The 24056-nt window shown below is 41.5% G+C and overlaps 1 protein-coding gene and 1 non-coding gene across 2 annotated transcripts; one reads left to right on the forward strand and one right to left on the reverse strand.

Moving 5' to 3' along the window:
• The first annotated feature begins 885 nt into the window (after positions 1 to 885).
• Positions 886 to 23041, forward strand: LOC140132785 (ras-related protein Rab-10-like). The gene is made up of 6 exons (XM_072152005.1): positions 886 to 1192; positions 10934 to 10994; positions 14981 to 15119; positions 17225 to 17314; positions 22421 to 22522; positions 22856 to 23041. The coding sequence occupies exons 1-6, from the start codon at positions 1003 to 1005 to the stop codon at positions 22934 to 22936; spliced, it is 663 nt and encodes a 220-aa protein (XP_072008106.1). The 5' UTR covers positions 886 to 1002; the 3' UTR covers positions 22937 to 23041.
• TRNAT-UGU (transfer RNA threonine (anticodon UGU)) lies at positions 15791 to 15863 on the reverse strand. Its single transcript has one exon. It is a non-coding gene; the product is annotated as a tRNA-Thr (tRNA).
• Positions 23042 to 24056: the final 1015 nt, after the last annotated feature.

The raw sequence follows: 24056 nt of genomic DNA on the forward strand, positions 1-24056 counted from the left end.
CCTGCTCCATGTAGTATATGTAGTGTAATTAAATCCTCATATTTGGTAATGTTGTGTTTATTACGGCCAGTTCTATAAATATAATCCATTATTTACAACAAATTATGTAAATATCCAGTTTTCTTGTCTTGTTCTTCTTGTCCTGTCTTGTTTCCAAAAAGTAAAAAAAAAACTGATCAAGGCACAAAAAGTCCCCCTGAGTGGTAACAATGAAAATAGCAGCTCATCACTCAAAAATAGCCCTCAGCTCGCTCAGTCATTAGAAAACTAGAAAAGTTACAGTAAGACTTTAAGAAGATGCAAAAACAAATGGTTTCTGTAAGAATAGTGCTTTCATTTATAACACTAACAAAATATATACTGCATATGTAAATATAGATTTATTTAATATATATTTAAATATTTTTTTAATATTTTCCTTTATACCCCCCTACTCTACTGCCCCCCCCCCAAAGTGATTTAGAACAGCTAATCAATAAATGATATTAACCCCTTGTGCCACTTCAAAAGCCAGCCATCATACCGCAAAACAAGTACACTGACATAGAGTTGCAAAAGTAATGGGTAATGGTCATGGTTAATAATAATGTGAGTAGGGTTCTTATAAAATGAAGCATTTTGGTACAGATCATGTATTAGGTTACCTTACAGTTGTATTATGACATATACTCAGCACACATACCTGACATAGCATCCATTTGTACACTTTAAATGTAAATATCCACTTGTCTCTTTAGATATGAAAAATGATTTGACCATTTGCTTACTAAAGTGCACTTGCAGATTTTCACTTCTCCTCACTCACAATACAAGACTGTGTGATGAGATGAAAACAGGGAAGAGCCGACCAGAAGTGGTCGGGAGCCGCCACAGAGGGCGGGGCTTAGCGTGACAACTCTGGACGCTCCAACTGTAACTTGTAATGGAGGGAAGAGCCAGTGTCCGTTGATGTGAGGAGACAGGGCGGAGGAGAAGGACAATCAGACACTTCCACCCTCTCACATGTCAGGATCCAGGAGGAGCAGCGCTGCTCTATACGGAAGCTCAGTCTGCGCTGTGTCTGGGATGGCAGGCTGCACTTACAGGAACCTGGTGGCCAAGCTGGTCATGACTGGTGACTCCAATGTGGGCAAGACTTGTATAGTGAGCAGGTACACAGAAAACACCCTGCCCTCCTATCTCTCCACAGTGGGTGAGTGACAAGTCTGAACATAGCTCGGTGCACCAAAGTTTGCTCTGCTCTCACCTGTATGATGAGCCATCCTGTATATAGTTATCTGTCTGATGATACACAGCACCAGCCATCCTGTACTGCTGCATATGCTATATAGTGATCTGGCTGATTATACACAGCACCAGTCATCCTGTACTGCTACATATGCTATATAGTTATCTGGCTGCTGCATCTGTTCTGTACCCAGGACTGCTATGACACTACAACTCCCAGTGTACACCATAGCTTACCATGCTCTTACCTATATGATGATACACAGCACCAGCCATCCTGTACTGCTGCATATGCTATATGGCTATCTGGCTACTGCATGTGTTCTGTACCTAGCACTGCGGTGACACTACAACTCCCAGTATGCACCATAGCTTGCCCTGCTCTTACCTGTCTGCTTCCCAGGTGATACACAGCACCAGTCATCCTGTACTGCTGCACATGCTATATGGCTGCTGTGAGACTACAACTCCTAGTATACACCAGGCTGTCAGGCAGTAGTTGTTGTAGCTACACAGTAGTATCAGTGTCAGTGCATGCTGCTGAGTACAGGAGCAACTTTATAACAAATATTACAGATTCTTATACCTACAGATGCCTTATACCTATTTCCGACTCACTCTTAAAGGGGCATTTCACACACTCATCTAAGTCACATATGAGCTGCTAATACAATCCCCTTCATCTGCTCTGAGGTTTATATGTGGTGGATAACGTGTTTTCCATTTACGGGAGGAAAATCTGCAGAGAATAACAGTAGCTGCACATTTCACATGATGCAAATGGACAAATGGATCTAAGGTCGGTTGTGCAAGGTCTGTAAATACCGTGGATAAGCCGCATCTGTAGAAACACATTTCCGCTGTGGGTTTAAAATCTGCAAATTACTGCTGCAAATTCCGGCTTCACCTAAATCGTAGCTCAAAAACTTTCATCTCTTACCACGGACGGTATTGGCGTTAAATGACTGATTCCGGAACTTGTGCAGCAGGCCTAGGATGGTGTTCAGATTATTGATGAATAACTCTACATCATTGAGTGGGTTCCATTTGTCCGATTTTTCCTATTCCTTTTTTTTAATTTAGGACACTATATAGCAGCGGTGATTTGATACATCGTGTGACTGCAGCCTCCATTGTAGTTTACATTGGTCTGCACCCACTAAATGTTCTTTTCATGGAAGATTAATTACACCCTATAATTCTACCTACCTATACTTGTTGAATATTAAATGTTTTTTTTCTGTGCATTTATTCTACTACATATTATTGTATCATTAATGTGAATGTCAAATGAAAAAAAGTCATTGCAATATTTTTTTCAGTCCGGCAATTGTTGTGCGATGTTGCGACTGTGCATTTTTTTTTTACATGGAAGTCTATGGGCTTGTGAAAATCAGCAAAAAAATCTGCATGAAAAATTGTGAATTCAGATTTTATGCAGATTTTTGGCGCAAATGACGTAAGATGCGGATTAATTACACGCATATAAACTACTTAGTGGTGCAGATCTACATACGGGTTTTCCGTATGACAATATGCGATGTGTGCAGTTAACCTTAAAAGTATTATCCCTAAAAAAAGTTTTTGTGATATGTCAATAGGATTTCTGATTGCTTGGGTCCAAGCATAAAAATCTGTCAACTCGAAACCCACCCACCCCCAGAGCAAATCTGCTAGGGTGCATTCAGATTTTTTCTGCACATTGAATCCTCCCGATGTGTCCTTACAATGAAGGACACAGATGTTTCCCACTGTAGAATACACCCTCTTGTTCCACCCCTTCCAACCAAACAAGGGGAGAGGAAGTGAACATAAGCAGGCATTGATTGGCTGCTCCATTGTTCAGGGTGTCTCTTGTGAGATGTCACTGTCCTTATATGGACAATCATTGGGGATCCTCCCTGAGGATACACTCTGTGGAGGCTGGGGTGGGATGCAGTTATGCCTCATCTATCCCTCATTGGCTTCAATGGCCTTCACTGAGCTTATATGTCGGAAAGGAGGAGGGAACAAGATGGAAATACATAGCTTGCTGCATTTTCCTTCCTGTGAAGGCCCCATGTACATGGCCAGGTGAAGAAAACGTATGGGTGAGCACTCCTTACCCCACCCCTCTCCATAGAAATCCATGTAGATGAAATATAGGACATGTACCATATTTTTCAGCGTAATTGGGTGCCATAAACCCCTATGGGGGCTGTGATCTGGCTGCAAATTGTGACATATGCTGTACAAACAGTGGCAAAAACTATGCCTCATATGTAGACAGTATATTTTTATAGGCGGCATATTTGCAACTTCCGGTTCCGGTTTGCAGCGTTCGGGCCGGGAGATCCGGGCAGCACGCATTGCGAGTGTGGTGCGAGTTCATCGCATTACACTCACAAGTGTGGAACGGGCCTGTGTAACTTCTGACGGAGTTCCGCAGTCTCCTGACAAGGAGAGGGGTCGCTATTCGCAACAACCATCTAGCCTATGCATTGGCATATTCCTTTCAAGAAATGAGGTGTAAACCAGACCTTACATGTGACCGTACTGCCAATTATGTAATCATTTAGCCCCCCACTGTGTGACCCCTAGTACTCTGGAGTAGATACAGAATACTGGTTTGGCTTTGATCCCACATCAGGTCATTAGGCTTCTTCAAAGTCATACTTGGTGTTAAGGGGGCCGCCTTTAAGGTAGCAAAAAAAAAGCATTGTTTTACTTGTCCCATCCTGGAAAACATATCTGTATATGGTGAAGCATCAATGGCTATAAGTCTCTGGCATTTGTCAATGGCATTAATTGGCAAAGTCTCCGTAAGTAGAACTTTTACTTCCAGTCTCTAGATGTGACACATCTACTGTTCTGCCGCAGGTTCGGAACATCACCAGATTTGTTTGTGCTTTTAGTACCATAATCAAATCAAGTGAACAGCAAGTGTGTGATGTAAGCAGGACTTCATCTGGTGATCATGTCAGGCTCTACACTGGGTATTATTCTGTTTCTGTGATAGAAAATACATTGTGTGCACTTCCTGAAGGAGAACTATGGACCGGGTCTATTCGTCTAACCCTACAAATAGCTATGAATGCAGCGTAACATAATGTTATTAGATTCGGGGTGTGCCGAATTCTTCTGCTGCCAGTATCCTTACATGAGACGGGTCAGAAGAGTTAACTTGAATCTGCTCTTTAACTTCTGTAAAATTCCAGACGGGCATGGAGAACAACATTTCCACTAGAACAAATCAGTCAGCAGGGAAATAGTTAGGTTTTTGCTTTGGAACAGCACAAACTATCTCATTTACAGTGGAATCATATTTCCCTGGGACAATGTATTTTCCTCTAAAATAGGATGTACAATATTTGATAAACAGTATCACTCCTGTTTAAAGGTTGCTGCTCATCCTCATTTAGTTACATTTTGCTGTGGGCAGCTGTGATGTGGCATGCAGGGTGGCTTTTTCACAATGTGCCACAGATTTACTTTTATAAAATTGTGAAAATGCTCATCTCAACTAAAGGGTTAATGAATTATGAATTTTGCTGCTATTATTTAAAGGGAAGCTGTCAGAAACTTTGGGACCACTAAACTGTTATGGTTACTTTCTATAACTGGGGTTTAGTGTCCCAAACATACTGATCTAACCTCAGCCTATTGCTGGATCAGTGAGAAAAGAGGGTGTATAGTTGTTCCATGGAGATGGGTCTGCATGGGGCACATGCTCAGTGAGTCTTGTGAAGCCAAGGGCAGTTCATCTCGCTTCAGCAAGCCCTGAATACTGGGTGAAAGCACTGTGATGAGAGGTGTACTGCCAAAGATGAGGTAAGGAAAAGCCATCGCCCTCCCCTTTCTGCCTTTTGCGCTGCACTATAAGCAGCATACTCCAATGGCAGCCTGTAGGCTATCCGTTCTGTCTTTAAGTGTAAGGCGCTAAACTCATCTGTCTGCTCCCAGCCTCTCCTTTGCTACTTTTCAAGGCATCTTCCCTATCAAGAAAAATAATTACTAGATTTCTAGATCCCATGACACACAGTAGATGTGTAGGCAAGACAAAATGTTTATACAAATTTATTAGCCATTAAGTACACAAAAGAGCGCTAAACGTAAAAACACTTAAAAAATGCACATATGCACAATGTGCATTATGTTGTAGGGCAAAAGATGTACGTTTCCAAAATCCTCATTCATGCACTGCTTATAATTAAAGAAGCTAATAGCTAATCATAGGAATGTAACAACAATGCAATGTATACAACAATACATAAGTACAAGCAAAGGCAGAATGCATGAGTGATGTAGTCACAATGAGGCAATACAGTACCACAGTAAACACCAAAGAACAAGGTATATGTATAGGTACACATAGTTACTTCGGCAGGCAGAAGGGGAGAGGCGCAGAACCCACCCGTATCGTAACGCCATGGTGACTTCCTCAGGGGTAAGTGATTTCTAGATCAAGCAAAGCTATTTTTCTGCTGTTGCCTATTCTGTTCTTGGATTTGACCTTGGCTTGTTACCGGACTCTTCTTTCAGGCTCTGCTCTGACTCTTTGCATTTATCACATTGCTTAAACTCTGCTTGCCTGACCTCACCTTGGCTCCTGATCATGCCTAGGCACCACTTTATAACATCTGTTGACATTAGGACATCTGTGTCTACAGAGGTAGGGATGTTTTCCTAGAGCAAAGAACAAATCCCCATACAGGGTTTTAAGAATGAATAGAGATGTCCATGCCCTAGGTGTAGGTCGGATCAAATTCAAGGCATCTTTAGCTTGAATCGATGGGTGTGACAAGGTTTACTGTTTCTTTGATCACATCTCAGCATGAAAAGACTAGCAAACAGAAGTAGCTGTGGTCGAAAGTCAGAGCATAAAGCTCACTTCATGATATTGTTGCTAAAAAGCAGGAAACAAATCACTGCAGAGGTTAACCTCTTCAGGACTCAAAGACACAGACCATTTTTAAAAAAATCTGCACAGTGTCAGTATTAAACGGAATCTGTCATCAGAAATTGACCCAATAAACCACTACCATTATGTTATCAAACAGCTGAACAGCTTCTAGGTGATATTTCTCTCATGGCCCAGTGGGGTGGCATCATCCAGAAAATCAACCTTGAAGTGAGATGTTAATTGATTGTATAAAGTGAGGGAGGCGTAGAGTTAAACACTAAAGTCAAGCTCTCCCTCTGAACACCTCCTCCCTTGTGATTGACATCATGCGCCAGACTTTAGGAGATCTGGTCAATGATGTCCGCAGGACCATAATTACAGTGAAGGGGTCTAAGGCAGGGAAAGCTTGACTTCAGTATTAAACTCTCCGTCTCCTTGACAACCAATTTACATCTCACTTTAAAGTTGATTTTCTGGGTGATACCACCAGAGTAGGTCATGAAAAAATATCATCTAAAAGCTGCTCAGCCGCTTGACAACATACTAGTACAGGCGGTCCCCTACTTAAGGACACCCGACTTACAGACAACCCATAGTTACAGACAGACCCCTGTGCCCACTGTGACTTCTGGGGAAGCTCTCCTAGATGCTTTACTATAGTCCCTGACTGCAATGATCAGCTGTAAGATGTCTGTAATGAAGCTTTATTGATAATCCTTGGTCCTATTACAGCAAAAATTTAAAAACTCCAATTGTCACTGGGATAAAAGAAAAAAAATTGTGTAGAACTTCAATTATAAAATATACAGTTTCGACTTACATACAAATTCAACTTAAGAACAAACCTCTGGACCCTATCTTGTATGTAACCCGGGGACTGCCTGTATTGGTTTATTAGGCCAATATATGATGACAGGTTTCCTTTAAAGGTTATAACTTTAGATTTGGATGATATCTTTGGTTTTTACTTATGAAATTTTTTTTTAAAGAGTCTCCATTTTCTTTTATATATATTTTATTTTTCAGGTGACAAGTCTGGTTAAGGGCTGAATAAGAGTTGTTCTTTTTAGCGGTCTGATTGTGGGGCATGTAAAATTTTTTAAACACTTTTCAGAGTATTTTGATGAAAAATCATATTTTTAAAAAATTAATATATTTATTTAATACATATTTTTATATAATATATTTAATATAATTTTATATGGGAATGTATCATTTGTGTTAATTATATTAAATTTTTAATTTTTTTTTTTTTTTTACTGTTTTTGAACTTTTTTTTTATTTTATACAAACTTAGACTTGAACCAGCTCTGATCACTGATTAAAGACACTAGATTGTAACACTAATATATTGTAGTGCAGTGTACACTGCCTGAGCATGTGCAGACAATTCACAGTCAGACCCAGAAAGGGACTGGCTGCTCAAGGCATTGGACAGTTCTGGGGCACTTGACAGACCTCAGTGTTGCCTGAAGAGGGTCAGATGGCCCGCTAAGCAGCATGAGGCGATTGATCTATACGGGGAAGCCCTTTACATGCTGCGGTTAAGCATGTTAGTGGTTAACACTTGCTATCGGAGACAGATCTGATCACAGCTGACATGCGCTTCTTCTAGCATAGGCCTGGCTCGTGAGCTGTGCCAGATTAATGTAACAGACTATTACGTCCAGGTGCGGGTAATGGTCAGTTGTCAGTTTAATGGCACCAGGATCCTTAACAAAAGTGTCTGGCATATGCAGGGTGTAACAAAAAGGTTGGGAAGGTGAAATATCTTGTGAAATACACATCGAAATATTAAAAATATATGTGTCAAATATTTTACAAAAATCTATCCAGTGATATCCTCTGGTGGTGAGGCGGTGCCTACTTAAAGATGTTAAATGAGAACCCCCATTTTTTAGTGCGGATTCAGATTCCCCAGCAAAAATTACATTTATTTGACCTGGCTGTCTCCCTGATTATGTACAGAAAATTGAATTTTAAAAGATTACATTTTCTATTTGGTTGTACCCAGTTTAAAAAATCTGGTGACGCATTCCCTTTAAACAGGAAAAACTTGTCAGGATATGTGTACATTCTTCTAATACCTTAATGTCTAGGCAGGTGGCCAAAAGTGAATAATCTTTATTTTAAGAGTCTTGAAATGTGTAATTTAGCTCTTCAGATGAATAAAGGTGTTATCAGCCCCTGTGAATGCTTTAGATATTTGGGAGGTGTTCTTTGGGGCATACTAATATGTAATAGGACTTCTATAAATTTTTTACAAAAATAAGCTCAATGGATCTGTATGAAGAAGAGTGAAGAAATCGGGCGATACCTTTTTGAGGCTGAGTATATTTGATGGTGAGCTTTCGAGAATACTAGTTCTCTTCGTCAGACATGATGTTATGCATGAAACAAAATATTCACAGCATTTTATACACACTAGGCAGTGATCATCAATGCATATTAAAAAAAACTTTAACACAACAGATTGATAAGTACACGGACATCTTATTTATGACAGGATGGCAATAAACACACTAAAAACCTGTGAGGCATGACAAGAGAGCCCTGGCTCTTATCTGCTTGTGGCCTCCAGGCCAGAGGTAAGAGGTCATGAAGCTGGCATGGATAGTAAGAACACTTTGTAAGGTGTTGAATCTCTGCATTAATTTATACTGTACTCCCATTCTTATCAATCTTTTGCTCTAATTTTTTTTAATATCCTTTGATGATCACTGCCTAGTGTGTATAAAATGCAGTGAATTTTCTGTTTCATGAATAACATCATGTCTGACGAAGAGAACTAGTATTCTCGAAAGTTCACCAACAAATATACTCAATTAACCTCAAAAAGGTATCTCCTGATTTCTTCACTCTTCTTCTGCTCTACATGACTAACACATAACAAATCTACACTATTGGGTCTATATGAGGTGTCCTATCAGTTATACAGCTACTTCCATGTGAATATGTATCTCCAGGGTCATGTCAGGTCAACATTATGGAAACCAAGTTTGCATGCTATTTCCGGAGCTCCGATAGAAGTAAATAGTACGGTAATAATAAGTAAAGAAACAGCGTGGCATAGCAAGCTTTGTCATAGTCACTTCTACTGGACACACAAAAACAGTATAAAAGTTTCAATACATTTTTATTTGTCACACTAAACACAATACTGAAACATTGGGAATGCATAAGATACAGGTGGAGTAAAAGGGTAATACACAACAGTATAAAACATGGCACCTTATAACAGAGACATGTATTATAGTCATGAGAAGCCAGTGTAACTTCATTTTGCAAAGTGTGTTAACTGGCTAAACTGTGAAATCGGGGCCAAAACTGCCAAGAAGAGTAAGGTAATAAATGATACAATAACAAAAAAAACTTTTTGAGCATGCCGCCCACTCTATCAGACTGTTGTTATCCCAAGATTGCGTTCATCTGAAGAGTCTGGTGCACGGAATACCAAGAAATAATCCAAGAAGAAAAAGGGATTGTATCCGAACTCCAAGCTGATAGTATAAAAACTTACTTATTTAGTATACATTAAAAAAGAGATAAATGTAGCATAGTCTTGAAGACCTACACGCTTCAAACGTTATAATTTAGTTCCTACTCATGGTCTAAGGTACATACACAAAGACTCTGGTTAAAAAGGCAAAAGACAGGTGAATTGGAGCATGCGTGCTGGAGTAGAATCACTCGCGCATGCGTGTTTAAAAAGAAGAAATATTTGTTACAGGCAACAGTAGAGGAAATACATATAATGTTGCAGTAGAAAACGGGGAAATACCTGAAACAGAGAGTGGTATTACAGAAATATATAAATTCTAATATAGGTAGATTGTATTGGTTTTACTATTTAGACCTCTAAACACGCATGTGCAAGTGATTCTACTCCAGCACTCGTGCGCTAATTGCGATGTTCTCCAATTCACCTGTCTTTTGCCTTTTTAACCAGAGTGTTTGTGTATGTACCTCAGACCATGAGTAAGAGCCAAATTATTACGTTCAAAACGCATAGGTCTACAGGACTATGCAACGTATATCTCTTTTTTAATGCATACTAAATAAATACGTTTTTATACTATCAGTTTGGAGTGCCGGATACTATCTCTTTTTCTTCCTGGATTATTTTTTGGTGTTCCAACAATGCACATACGTGTTTAGACCCAGAGTGATCAATATCTCCAATTCTATGGCAATCAAGGTGATTGAAAATACCTGTTGAAATCCTAAAGTTTAGGTAATATACACACAGGAACATAAATGTCACAGGGGAGCATTCATCACTTGTGTCTCAGGGTCCGTGTTTTTGGCACACAGATTGTGCTACAATTTACACTGGGATGTTAGATTTTGGTGCAAGGGGTAATTAATTTGCACAGTACCAAAAAGGTTTAGAAAATTCTCCACATTCATGAATGTGAAATAGTACTCCATAGACCAGCTTCTTGTAGCTCTAGATGGGCACCAAAAATTAGGAGTTTAGAAAAAGTGTCAGAATTTCAAATCTTCGCCCAAAGTGTGCACCCTTCCCCCATAAAAAAGGTGGGAGTGTCAGAAAAGGACAAATAATGTGGCACCAACACTTCGTAAATAAGGCACAATAGGCAAAGCCAAAGAAAGAAACACACAGACAAAAAACTGTTGGAAAGTCAATACTATATGCCCCCCAAAAACCTTAATACACTGGAGAGCAGTTGAGAACAGTTGAGCAGAGACTACATCCTTAGTCTAGAACACAAGGAAGCTTGTATTTGTATCTTGTATCAGTAGTAATGGGGGTGAGTGAAGCCATGTGCACATTGTTGAAGAACTCTACTTTGTTTTTAGGTATCGATTTTAAGACAAAGACAGTCATCATTGACGAGACGCCTCTCAAGCTTCAGATCTGGTGAGTATGGACAGCAGATACTTTACTATACTACCTCTGGCTCTGAAGAAAGTTTAGTTATTTTTTATGTCTGCTATTGTATCGTTCCTGGATTTGTTTACACCATGTTCCAAATTATTCTGCAAATTATATTTATCTCTGATTATCCTAAATGGTTGATGTAAATTACAGTCAGTATAATAAAAGTCATCACATGTTACAAGTCAAATTTTATTAAACAAACCCTATAGTCTTCAATTTTCAAAAACGCATAATGCAGTTCCAAATTATTAAGCACAGCAGAGTTTCAAAACATTTTTTAGGTTGTAAAGAAGTGAAAATGGTCATTTGTTAAATTTGCAGCATTACTGTAAGAGAGCAGCTGCTAAAATGCCATTACAAACCAACAATCAGATATTTGTAGCTGCTGGTGCCTCTGGAGTCCCATGAACCTCAAGGTGCAGGATCCTTCAAAGACTTGCTGTGGTGCATTAACCTACTATTTGGCCACCCCTAACAAGTGCTCACAATCAAAAACGGTTGCAGTCGGCCCAGACATACATGAATACTAATTTGTGAACAGTCTTGTTTACTGATGACTGTTGTGCAATCCTGGATGGTCCAGATGGATGGTTGGTGGATGGCCACCATGTTCCAACAAGGCTGCGACGTCAGCAAGGAGGTGGGGGAGTCATATTTTGGGCTGGAATCATCGGGAGAGAGCTGGTAGGCCCCTTTAGTTTCTGACTGACCACTTTCTTTAATGGTACAAAAAGAAGAATTGTGCCTTCTGGAGCAAAATGATCTTCATGCAGGACAATGTACCATCTCATGCTGGAAAGATACCCCTGTGTCATTGGCTACTATGGTCATAAAAGGAGAGAATCTGTTGGTGTGGCCACCATCTTCCCCTGACCCTATAGAGAACCTTTGGAGCATCATTAAGCAAAAGATCTATGAGGGTGGGAGGCAGTTCACATCAAAACAGCAGCTCTGGGAGGCGATTCTGACATCATGCAAAGAAATTCAAGCAGAATCTCTCCAAAATCTTACAAGTTCAATGAATGCAAGAATTGAGAAGGTGATATTATAGAAAGGTTCCTATGTTACATGTAATTTGGCCGGTTAGGATGTTTTGGATTGAAGCTTTTGATTTCAGTGAATGTGTCCTCCAAATGCTGCAAATTCGACATATGACCATTTTCAGTTCTTTACAACCTATAAAAGGTTTGGAAACTGCCGTTTATAATAATTTGGAACTGTGTATTGAGTTTTTTTAAATTTTGAAGAATATACTGTTATCATTGGGAGATTCGTTCAATAAAATTTGACTTTTAACAGGTGATGACTTTTATTATACTGACTGTTATTTGCATCGGCCATAGGAATGTCAGAGATTAATAATAACTTGGAACATGGTGTATATACTGCTACCATGCAGCACTATTTCTATGAGCTAATGTAGATCTAATCCATAAAAAAACACTGTATGGTGTTAATAATGATGTATTTCTAGAGCTGTGAGGCCACACCCTTTCCCACCAAGCCCCGCCTACTCCCATTAAAATGAATGATAGCAGCTACAGTTTCGGATTCCCTCCTCTACACGGGGCATGGAGCCAAATGTTTCCAGGTCTGTGCCCTCTGTTACCTGGCAAAACAGCTGATGGGTATGGGGGCCAGGTGTTGGCCATACAACACCTGGCCCCCATAAAAAGTTTGTACATTAAAGGTTTCAACAATAATTGAATATACATGCATTTTGCTAAAATAAAAGTGGTTAATATGTTCATAGTTGGAATCCATATGCATTAATAGAAAGGGCAATCCTATAACATTACATTTCATGAATATCCCTTTAATTGAGTACTGGCTGCTGTACATAATAGACTATAGCTTGCTGATAAATCTTCAGGGAAGCAGCAGGCGATCGGAGGCTCTGTGCAATTATTGGAACTGTCCTGTGGCTAAAGGGAGTATTTTAGATAACAACATTATATTAGGAAACTGCTTTATATAAATTTCATCAAAATTATTTTAACCTTTTCCTGCCCTTGCAGATTCTTTCACCTTCTAATTGCAGCTTTCCAGGGAAGTAGGGTGTAATGGTACATCCTGTTTATTGCTCGGGCAATGGAATTTTATCTGACAAAAATAAAAAACCTTATATAGGATTTATACAGAAATGTGGTCCAAAAATACAAAAGCCACTTTTCTTTTTTCTCGCACTGCTACATATCTTTAAATATATCTTGTGCGCCAGAGCTTGGCTGTGGCTGCATTGGCGGTCACAGGAAAATTACAAATAACAGGAAAAGTAATTTAGGAAATCATTGGTGCATTAGTGTCAAGTCATTGAACAAACTAAAAATTCTGTAGTCCTAAAACTGTGAGATGAGCAAGGTGGCAGAGCAGCCTATTGCCGTGTTATCGCTGCACTCACAAGCCATTAGTTTGGGATGAACAAGGATTGGTGCGTTAATATTTTATAGAAATGATCTGTTGTTGCTGAGGAATCAACCTAATTTGATGACTTTTCATTAGCCATCTTCTGTTCTTTTGCTATTAATGCACTTACAACATTGCAGAATTACATAATATTCTATTTCTGAATAGACTTGGATCTCGTTGGTAGTGATCCTCATAACAGCATATTTGGATAATTATTATTTATGTACCGTATATGAATAAAATATTTTATTAGGAAATAGATGGAGATACTGAAAGAGGTGGCAATATACATCCACAGATTTCAGCTGGCAGGGAAACCTAACACGTCCAATGTTTTTGTTCTGAATGTAGATGAGCCACCAGCAGACGTCGTCATGTCTGACGAAGAAGTTATCCCCATTAAAAACCCATCTACTCTCAGTCTAGTCGAGAAGGCTTGTGTCTGAAGAAGTCCTGTTAGATTGATGCTCATTGAGCCAACAGCTATTAAAGGTGTATGGCCACATACAAGTAGATGGAAAAAGACATTTGTCTTGAATGCCCATTAAAAAAAAATATAAAGTGTTGAATAAGGCTTTCTATATTATAGCTCTCATTTAGAACTGTCCACATGTTGGTAAAGAGTCTCAAATTAACCAAATGTAAACCAATTAAGTTATGGATGAGCTTGGGTTCATGGATCCCATAGTCACCCTTTGGTGGCAAAAGGTAGCAGCAATGACAACCCCAGACATGGTTGCTGGACAGGAACTTGGTCACAAGGCAAGCTGAAACCTGATCATAGGATAGGTTAGGAGCTATAACCAAAGGCATGGAAACCAGCTAAAGGATTCAAACTAGGATTAAAACAAGCTGATAATCTGTGGAATACTTCAGTGTCCTCTTGCATGGCTCTGTTTATCCTGATATTGGTAACAAGGATCCAGGAACAAGGCCAGTATTGGGACAAGGACTAAGGTGGCTTGTGGCAGATTCTTCTGTGACAGGGAGTGGAGTGAACAGAACCCAAGACCTGCTTTATATACTCAGGTGCCAGAAGGAGCTCAAAATGGGATGCAGCAACAGGGTGTGGTCCATGTAGGTGAAGAAAAGACAGAAAAGCAAGGAAAAAGCTAATCTGTAGTTTGTAGTTTTGACCATACAAACTATTAGAAAGTATTGGTAGCAGCCTTGGAGATCTGTGTAACCATACATACTGTATGTGTGTGTTGATGGTAGCAACAGAACTCCGAAAAAAAATTGGTCTTGGCAAAATCTGAATAATAAAAATAATAATCATATTAGTACATTACTATTTTATATTGTTTAATGGTGAATCAAACATAGAGTAAGACTGTAAATCCTGATTTGCAATACTTTTATTGTGCTGTTACAGTCATAGAAGTGGAGCAGAAAGGAGATCAACAATGCTGTACCTGCAAAACCTTATCCATCAGATATCCCGAAGGAAAACAAAATATAATAGAATTACAAAAATAAACTGTTAGATTTTAGGGAAGGTATTGGAGGTGATCTGCATTGTACACTGTTATAATTCCGAATTCAATGTATTTCAGGGACACTGCAGGACAGGAAAGGTTCCATACGTTAAGTGTCAGCTACTTCCGTGGTGCTCATGGATTTATTCTTGTTTATGACATTACAAATTCAGTCTCATTTCAGAATACATCTTTATGGATGAAAGACATTAAAATGGTAAGTAATAAGTAGTAAGCAGTAGAAAGTCCATCTTCAAACAATCTGAAATTATGGCAAACACAAATTGCAGCATTTTTCAAAAGTTTAGTAAAAGGGGTTCCCCACTTTACAGTGCTTTTTATCTCTTAAATAAATCTAGTGTATCAATGGAAATACTGGAATATGTAACCTAAATGTACAAACCTCCCAACCTCTGGGTCCAAGAAAAAGGGACAAAAAGATTAGCGCATGTAGCATTCCACAAATTTTTTGTATAAACCCTACCTTCCCCCAGTATGCCCAAACAATCTAATACTTACTGTAGAATAATGACTCTCTGCATCACCGTAGCAAGTCTATTTGATTTGATGCCCCGGGACATACCTCCCCCAGAGCGAGACATGCCCCAAATGCGTGACACTTGGGAGGTATGCAGGAGTGTAAAAGGTTTATTGTTTTTACAGCCCCCACAGTTATAGGTAATTTTTTTTATTCCATGACAACCCCTTTAAATGCATCTGTGCAATAAAATAGTTGGTCATCTGCATGGTTGGTCATTTCAGTGATCCACTGACAGGTCCTGAAATCTTGTGTTTGGGACCTGTTACTGGAGGGGGTAGCATCTTCATGAAGAGCACAATGTACATCAATCTGTGATGTGCTGATATAGGACAATAAAAAGACAAGTTAGGCCCCAGCGAGAATTGAACTCGCGACCCCTGGTTTACAAGACCAGTGCTCTAACCACTGAGCTATGGAGCCTGTCACACCTGCTGCCTGAGGATTAGTGATGAGACGTCTGCTGACTGTGCAGAGTAAGACTACACCCAGTTTACAAACAGCAGCTCGGAAACATGGAGCAGAGGCGACGCACCGTGCAAGCCCTGCCCCAGAACCTACACCTACTACAGATTACACATTGACATTATAATACTAATGGAAGTCTGAGTAGCCATGTCAGTAGAGATGAGCCAATCCAATGATCAGTTGTCGGGGACGGACGTGAAACCAGGACATATTGGTGGCCGAAAAGCCAGTATGGCATACTGAAGTTACTAGCCATGTCCATATTTGGCCAATCATAGCCATGTCTAGTTGCTAGGGGCATCAATTTTTCGATTTGTCTGTTTGGCCGGCAATATGTGTAGGTCATGTAGTCGAAACCAAACGCTATTGTTGGGTTTGCTAATCTCTACTTGTCAGCATCATCATGAAAAGCTTCCATTTCGAAACCTCCTGTGAATGGGTTTAGTTGTTAAAGTGAAATAAATCCACCTGAAAACCTTGATCTATATCACTTCATAATGGCCGGCGGCATATACCATGTTACATAGCTGAAGTTATGTCACTGTACAGGAATTCATGGAGGATGTTACCCAAGGACGCTTTTCTGTATAGTAAAAGTGTAGTGGACTACTCCTTACACATTATTCCTTGTGTTTTTATTGCGTTTTGAGACACAATCCAATTGGAGCGTTTGGATTGCATCTCAAAATGCACTGTGTGAACGCGGCCTCAGGTAAGAAAGTGTTTTGTCCAGCTTCAAAAATATCTGAGGCATGTTAACGTAGAATCAGTGCGCTACCAGTGTTTTCAACAGGGCCAGATTATAGGCGGGGCTCCCGGGGCTCGAGCTCCGGGGCCCTTACCATCTTGCCCCCCACTGGGGGCCCCCACCAGATGCTACCCCCTGCGCCTTCCCTCCTGAGCTGACATCTCCCTGGAGCCCGGCCGCATCCCCGGCACAGGAGACTGCCAGTGCCACCGGCCGAACAAGCAACTCCCGCCGCCCCACGCCCAAAAAAGCACCCACCCTCAGCAACTCCACCCACTCGAACACGGTCCCCCCGCTCCCTCCTCCCCCGCCAAACAAGCGAAACACCCCCCTCCCCCCGCGCCCGTACAAGCAACAATCCGGCACACTTGCAATATCCAATTTCCAGATGTGGGAGAGATGAAATCACATTAATTGTTATTGTTGGATTACATGAGCACTAGAAGTGTGAGACATCATGTTACTAATATGGCGGCGCTTCTCCTTGGGATACGTCTGTCACGTACTTTCCAGAACGCCATTTATTTAGAAAGTCACTGTCTCTTTGCAATTTGCTTTTGTGATTCAGAAAGCTGGTGAAGACGTAGAGGTGGTTCTCCTGGGAAATAAGTGTGACAGGGAAGACGAACGTGAGGTTTCAAAAGAACGAGGGGAAAAGGTAAGCATTGATTGTCTCTGCATATAAAAGTATTTGAGTTAGCCGGGTACACTGCATCTGTAAGGCGCCTGACCATGCAGCTCCATCATTAGGAACTAATGTTGCTTAGAATGGAATTCTCATTCTGCTATATTGATTGCATCTCTTTCTTTAGCTGTGAGTTTGAAAAATGTCTTTTAATTCAAGGATTCAAGTTTTATCTATTGTGTCCAACTTTCGAAGCTAATGACACAAACTTTATTTGTTACTTTCTACTAAATGAAATCAGTTACAAATGTTATAAAATACATGGTATTACCTATACTTTTTCTATTGTTTGTGAAGAACCATATAAATGCATTTTTTAGGGTGCAAAAAGGAAACTTTTGCCTCTGTACGTTGTTATGCAGCCATCTAATATCTATCAAGAATCCTAATGACATGATGTGGGCTAATAAGATGTAACTATGGACATTGTGGTTTTGATACATCTCTTCAACACAGGGTAGGGAACTGGTTTGGATAGATGAGAAGCCAAAGATACAATTTATGTCATAAACTATACTTTTTAAAAGAAATATACCAAACAAGCTAAAAACCAGAGGCACTTACTCATAGATCCAGGCACCATGACACTAGTAATCATCTTATATTTGTTAGCCATGGCCTTCTTCCTTCTAAAATCAACTTGTAAAATGATGCTAATGAGCCTAAAGGGCTATGGGTGTGTTACAGAAGCCCTATATGCTGTAGCTTCACAAGCTGTTCACTGCAGCGTCATGTCACCTGTCAGCATGTCTCGCCCTCCCAATGCTGTAATTTCGGCAGCAATGAAGGCTGTGAATCAGCAGAACAGAGGGGCTCTGATAAATGACCTGTTGCCTTTCTGAGTAGGAGAATATTTTCTAGGTGAAATTTTTGTAGGTCGATAGGGTGTTGAGTCTTTCCAGGTATTGCTGGTCCTCCTTAGAAAGCAATAGAAAGCAATCAATCCATGACCATTAAAAAATGTTATACTAAACTTTTACCCACTAAATTATATATGACTCTACTTAGTTCTGATTTTCCTTCTAAAATTAACTTTTAAAACTGTGCTAATGCACCAGAAGGGCTATGGGAGATGCTACCAGAGGCCCTCTATGCTCTGACTTCACAGGCTGTTACAATGTACAAGGAACTCTTTCTTCCTCCCACTTGAAACTACATTTGCTTCAGTGAGATTAGATCACGCAGACCTCTCCCCCCCCCCCCCAGAATCCTTCAGGCTAATTAGGAAGGAGGCCATGAATGACAAATATAAGAAGCTTCCTGCTGTCACAATGTCTGGATGTAAGTAAGTGTCTCTGGTTTATCATGATGGATTTTGATGGTAAATTAGCTCCTTTCTACTTTGATGGGAATTATGGAAACAATGCAAAACATTCTTTTCTATATTCCTGGGCACTATGGTCTATGGGCTGTGGCAGAGATGTGTAAAGTGATGCCACAAGAGGCAGGGATGGGAATACCTCTAAGGTTTTCTGCATATCTGCCCCATAATAGGTATGAAAGCCATATCTCATGACATTGGCATGCCACAGTGCTTGGTATGGGGACCGGAGGGCTGACCTACAGCCTGGCAGGTTTCCAGCAGGTGGTGTGTGCAAGAAATAAGGAGGGAGAGGCTGATATACTGTTTTTTTCCCTGGGGCAACCCCTGAGGTGTCTGTAGGATGAGTCCCTGGGTGATGGATGGGGAAGCCCATGGTGGTAAGCAGTCTGGATTCAAGGATCAGACAGAGGCAACGGGCAAAACAATAACAGCAGATTCTCAAGCTGGAAGAGTCATGGAGAGCCGGTCCACAGGTCCGTAGTAGGTTCAGGCTGGGCTGGTGCAGATGGAACTGAGTCCGGCTGGTGGACCTCAGTTCTGAGCTTAAGTCTCTGGACTTGCCCTGGGTGGCAGGCAGTAGGACTGAGGCACTGGAAGTTCCTGGAATTAGGACAGCGGCTGTGGCAGACAGACCATCTTGCTCTGGCTTGAGTGATTGACTGAACTGAGACCATGTGCTTCTGCCCAGCAGGGGTTCATAAGCTCCCTGGTCAGGTGGTAGCATCTCTCCAATCACCTTCCCGCTTGCATTACAGAAACATCATTGGACAATCACATATCACAATGTTAACTGTTAACCTGGAGAAGGCACTATTCGCAACTACCAGCCTGACCTCCTGTATTCCCATACAGTAATGGGGAAGAAAAATTATTTTGCATATTTGTGCAGGCAATACCTTTAAGAAAATACCACAAAATGTGATGCCACAAAAAAAAATATATACCACAAAAAGTAAAATATACCACAAAAATGTATGGTGATTGCCATTGAAGCTCCCCCAAATATAACATTTCTGTATTTCTAAAAAAGATTAGCGAGTGGGGTTGCCCAACGCCAACAATGTAGAAGATTGGATGACGCGTTAAGGACACCCTTTACAGAAGTGATGTCACAATACACTTGTTATAGGACTCTTAGTGTCCAGCATGGTGCTGTCCTATATAAAATAACTGTTTCCACAGCTGGACGTTGTCTCTTTGGTCACTTACAGCCTTTTAGTTGTAAAGCATGAAAAAATAGTCATTCCTATAGTGATGTGGATGGCAGCTTTTGCACTTATGACAGCCAAAATTGTTCTTTTTTTAGATGAAATGCTAAGTCTCGTACTCCCACGCTTGATATCAGAGCATTTATATGTTATACAGAATGTTGCCTCCATCCAAAAGTTTAGTGGTCGAAAGTTAGAGACATTTTTGTGACTACTTGGTGGTGGTATTGTAAGGTAGGGTGGTCCTTCTGTGTTCACTAGTAGTATTTACTGGCAAGCAAGAGGTAGAAGTGTTCAAAAAGTTATGGATGAAACTGATAAGGAGGAACAACAACAACTAAATATTAGTTTAGGAGGTATCAGTAGCTTGGTATTACATATGCCAGTCTCCCAAATGCTGTTTCTATCTCATTATCTTAAATACATCGATGTGATTCCACCTCTGGTGAGAGGCTTTCTATACCTGCATCTATGGTGGGCTAGTTCTTCTTGTAATTTAAAAATAGATTTCAGCTCACAGCTCGGCCTCCTCAGCTGTACACTTTCAGTATGTAGAATGTAGATGGAAAGGATATTCAGAGGAAAAACCAAGGTAGAAGACATAGTTTTATCTGCAGCTGGTCATGTGATTCATGGTTTGGTAAAGCAGTGGAAATACTGTATATATATATAGAGTTTTATAGAGTCTGGTGGGAAATGTGGTCCATGTCTAGCAATTTGCGTTTTTATTCGAGATCTAAGTAGGCAGTATTGACAGTATTGACTATAAATCGCTCCAAAGCAGTAATATTTTGCTCATGATTTGCTAAGACTTGCTCATGCTTTAGAGCAGGGGGTTGGGAACCTTTTTGGATGAGCCATGAACGCCACATATTTTAAAATGTAATTTTGTGAGAGCCATTCAATATGCACATGCCCTCAATATGTAGGTAGCCACAGCACATGACCTTAGTAGACAGGTAGCTACAGCACATGCCCCCCAGTAGATATGTAGCTACAGCACATGCCCCCCAGTAGATAGGTAGTCACAGCACATGCCCCCCAGTAGATAGGTAGTCACAGCACATGCCCCCCAGTAGATAGGTAGTCACAGCACATACCTCCCAGTGGATAGGTAGCCACTGAATATTCCCCCAGTAGATAGGTAGTCACAGTACATTCCACCATTAGATAGGTAGCCACAGCACATGCCCCCCATTAGATAGGTATTCACAGCACATGCCCCCAGTAGATAGGTGGCCCCAGCACATGCCCACAGTAGATAGGTGACAGCACATGCCCTCCAGCAGATAGGTAGTCACAGCACATGCCTCCCAGTGGATAGGTAGCCACTGAATATTCCCCCAGTAGATAGGTAGTCACAGTACATTCCACCATTAGATAGGTAGCCACAGCACATGCCCCCCATTAGATAGGTATTCACAGCACATGCCCCCAGTAGATAGGTGGCCCCAGCACATGCCCACAGTAGATAGGTGACAGCACATGCCCTCCAGTAGATAGGTATTCACAGCACATGCCTCCATGTAGATAGGTAGCTCCAGCACATGCCCATAGTAGATAGGTGACAGCACATGCCCTCCAGTAGATAGGTAGTCCAGCACATGCCTCCCAGTAGATAGGTAGCCACAGAATATGCCCCTAGTAGATAGACATTCCCAGAATATGGCCCCAATAGATAGTCAGCCTCAGCATATGCCCCCCCCCCCCCCAGTAGATATCCTCAGCACATGCCCTCCAGTAGATAGGAAGCCTCTGTACATGCCCCCCAGTAGATAGGAAGCCTCAGCACTTGCCCCCAGTAGATAGGTGGGCTCAGCACATGCCCCCAGTAGATAAGTAGGCTCAGTACATTTCCCGAGTAGAAAGGCAGTCTAAGCTCATGCCCTCAGTAGATAGACAGCTCTAACATATGCCTCCAGTAGAAAGGTAACCCCAGCACATATCTCCCACAAGATAGACAAAAAAAAAAATATTACTCACCTACCTGCGCTCCCTGCAGCCGGCTCCGCATCACTCTCATAGACGCACACAGCGCCGATCGCAATTGAGGGAAGAATTTGTCTGCAAACCAGAAGTAGCCATCAAAAGAGCCACATCTGGCTCATGAGCTCTAGAGATATGGCCTTCAAAGCATGGCTCATCTGCTGGCTCACTGTGTTATTTCCCTAACATTGCTTATACTTTTTGCTATTGCCTGTCATGAAGCTCGAATATGTTTCAGAAAATTTTTGCTTGAAGAAGTATTGTAGATCAGTAGATCCGATTATGAGAATGTATGTCCCTTGTATCCACATTTCATTGGAGGCACAGGTTAAGCCAGTTGGCACTGTCTGAGATAACCCAGATTTAAACAGTTCCATAGAAATAAATGGTGGAGCAGCAAGCATACTTAGATTGACCCTTGATTGTTAAGATTGCAGGTGGACAGTCTCCCACTGAATAGGAGAATATTTGGTTTTATTGGAATATCCCTTTAAACTTCATTAACATAGACTACCAAGGTTTTCCTAAAAAATGTGCGACTAACATGTTGTTTTCTTCTAGCTGGCTTGGGAATATGGCATCCCATTTTTTGAAACAAGCGCCAAAGAAAATATCAATATAGAAAATGCTTTTCATATGTTGTCAGAGGCCATATATGCACAGGTAAGTTTAAAGGGTTAAAGGGGTTGTCCTGGATTTGTTTTTTTTTCTTACTATGAGCCCCAGGAGATATGAAAATAGCAAAAAGGTGATGCCCAACTTGCTCTGGCACTATATGGAGACCAGTGCGGCCCAATCACTGCTCAGCCCACACTGGCGGTGCTGGTGGTGCCACGCTGCAACAAAGAGAGGTGAGTATATACTCTTTATTTTCATACCCCCTGGGGTAAAAAACTAATAATAAAAATTAAATCCGGACAACCCTTATTTTCAAAGGGTTTCCAGTGGATGTAATTCTAGTGTAAGGAAATTCAATGTAAAATGTTTCTTTTTCAGAGGTCATCAGTATTAATTGATCAGAATGTGGTGAACTTGACAGAACCGAAGAAAAGCTCATCCTGTATCAGTTGCAGGTGATTAAAGGTGACAAAACCGACATGTGAATGTTCGTCAAGGAAGATTCCGACAAATACCCTATGTAGTATTTTCCAATAAACGCTGGAAGAAATATCTATATATAAATGTGTGTATAAATATACAGTATGATCAGATAAAACACTGCACTGAATTGTTTGTGTATATAGCAGTGTTAGGATCAGTGGATCCTCTGGACCACCGCGGGAGATGTAACTAGCCAACACCCGGAACCGGAGCCTAGCGGCACCTGGTTTTCACCAGAGCCCGCCGCAAAGCGGGTTGGACTTGCTGCGGCAGGATACCACTAGGTCGTTCCCAGGTGTGACTAGCCCACGGTGGCAGCCGAGGTCGAGGTACCTTAACGGATGACAAACTCGTAGTCGGGTCCAGGAACAGGGTCAGGGCAGGCGGCAGAGATGCAACGTCAGGTTCAAGTCCGGGGTCAGCAACAGGAGGTCCAGGCAGGAGGGAACGGGAACACAGGCAGACAGCAACAGGGAGGAACACAGGTAACACGGCAACACAGAACTCAGGAACGGGAACACACAGGAATACACTGGAACGCAGGAATACGCAGGAACACAGCAATACTCGCTAGGAAGCTTTCTCTAAGGCTAAGAGGCACAAAGATCCGGCAGGGAATGATGGGAAACAAAGGGTTATATACAAAACAGGAAATGACCAATACTAATCACCTGTGCGCTGGCCCTTTAAATCTTGAGGCAGTGCCGCGCGCGCGCCCTAGGGAGCGGGGCCGCGCGCGAGACCCAGTCCGGACGGGAGCGGGAGCCAGGAGAGGTGAGTGCACCGGAGCAGCAGTGGGGCAGCGGAGGGAGGCACGGGTGCACCCGCGATCCGCGGTATGGATCGCGGGGGTGCCCGCAACGGAGGCACGGGTGCACCCGCGATCCGTGGTATGGATCGCGGGGGTGCCCGTGACAGTACCCCCCCCCTTCGGCCTCCCCCTCTTCTTTTTGGTCCCAAGAAACCTCTGGAGGAGAGTCCGATCAAAAATATTCTCTTCAGGCTCCCAGGATCTCTCCTCAGGCCCGAACCCCTTCCAATCTACAAGGAAGAACCGCTTACCCCTTACGAACTTCATGTCCAGAACCTCCTTGAC

This window comes from Engystomops pustulosus, chromosome 5 (genome assembly GCF_040894005.1).
Source record: "Engystomops pustulosus chromosome 5, aEngPut4.maternal, whole genome shotgun sequence".
NCBI classification, from domain to species: Eukaryota; Metazoa; Chordata; class Amphibia; order Anura; family Leptodactylidae; genus Engystomops; species Engystomops pustulosus.

Bases quoted from the DNA above. Each gene is read 5' to 3' on its own strand.
- LOC140132785 (XM_072152005.1), top strand. From the start codon at position 1,003: ATGTCAGGATCCAGGAGGAGCAGCGCTGCTCTATACGGAAGCTCAGTC. The intron at 10,995-14,980 runs GTGAGTATGGAC...AATGTATTTCAG, and splicing joins CCTCTCAAGCTTCAGATCTG to GGACACTGCAGGACAGGAAA. The intron at 17,315-22,420 runs GTAAGCATTGAT...GTTTTCTTCTAG, and splicing joins CAAAAGAACGAGGGGAAAAG to CTGGCTTGGGAATATGGCAT.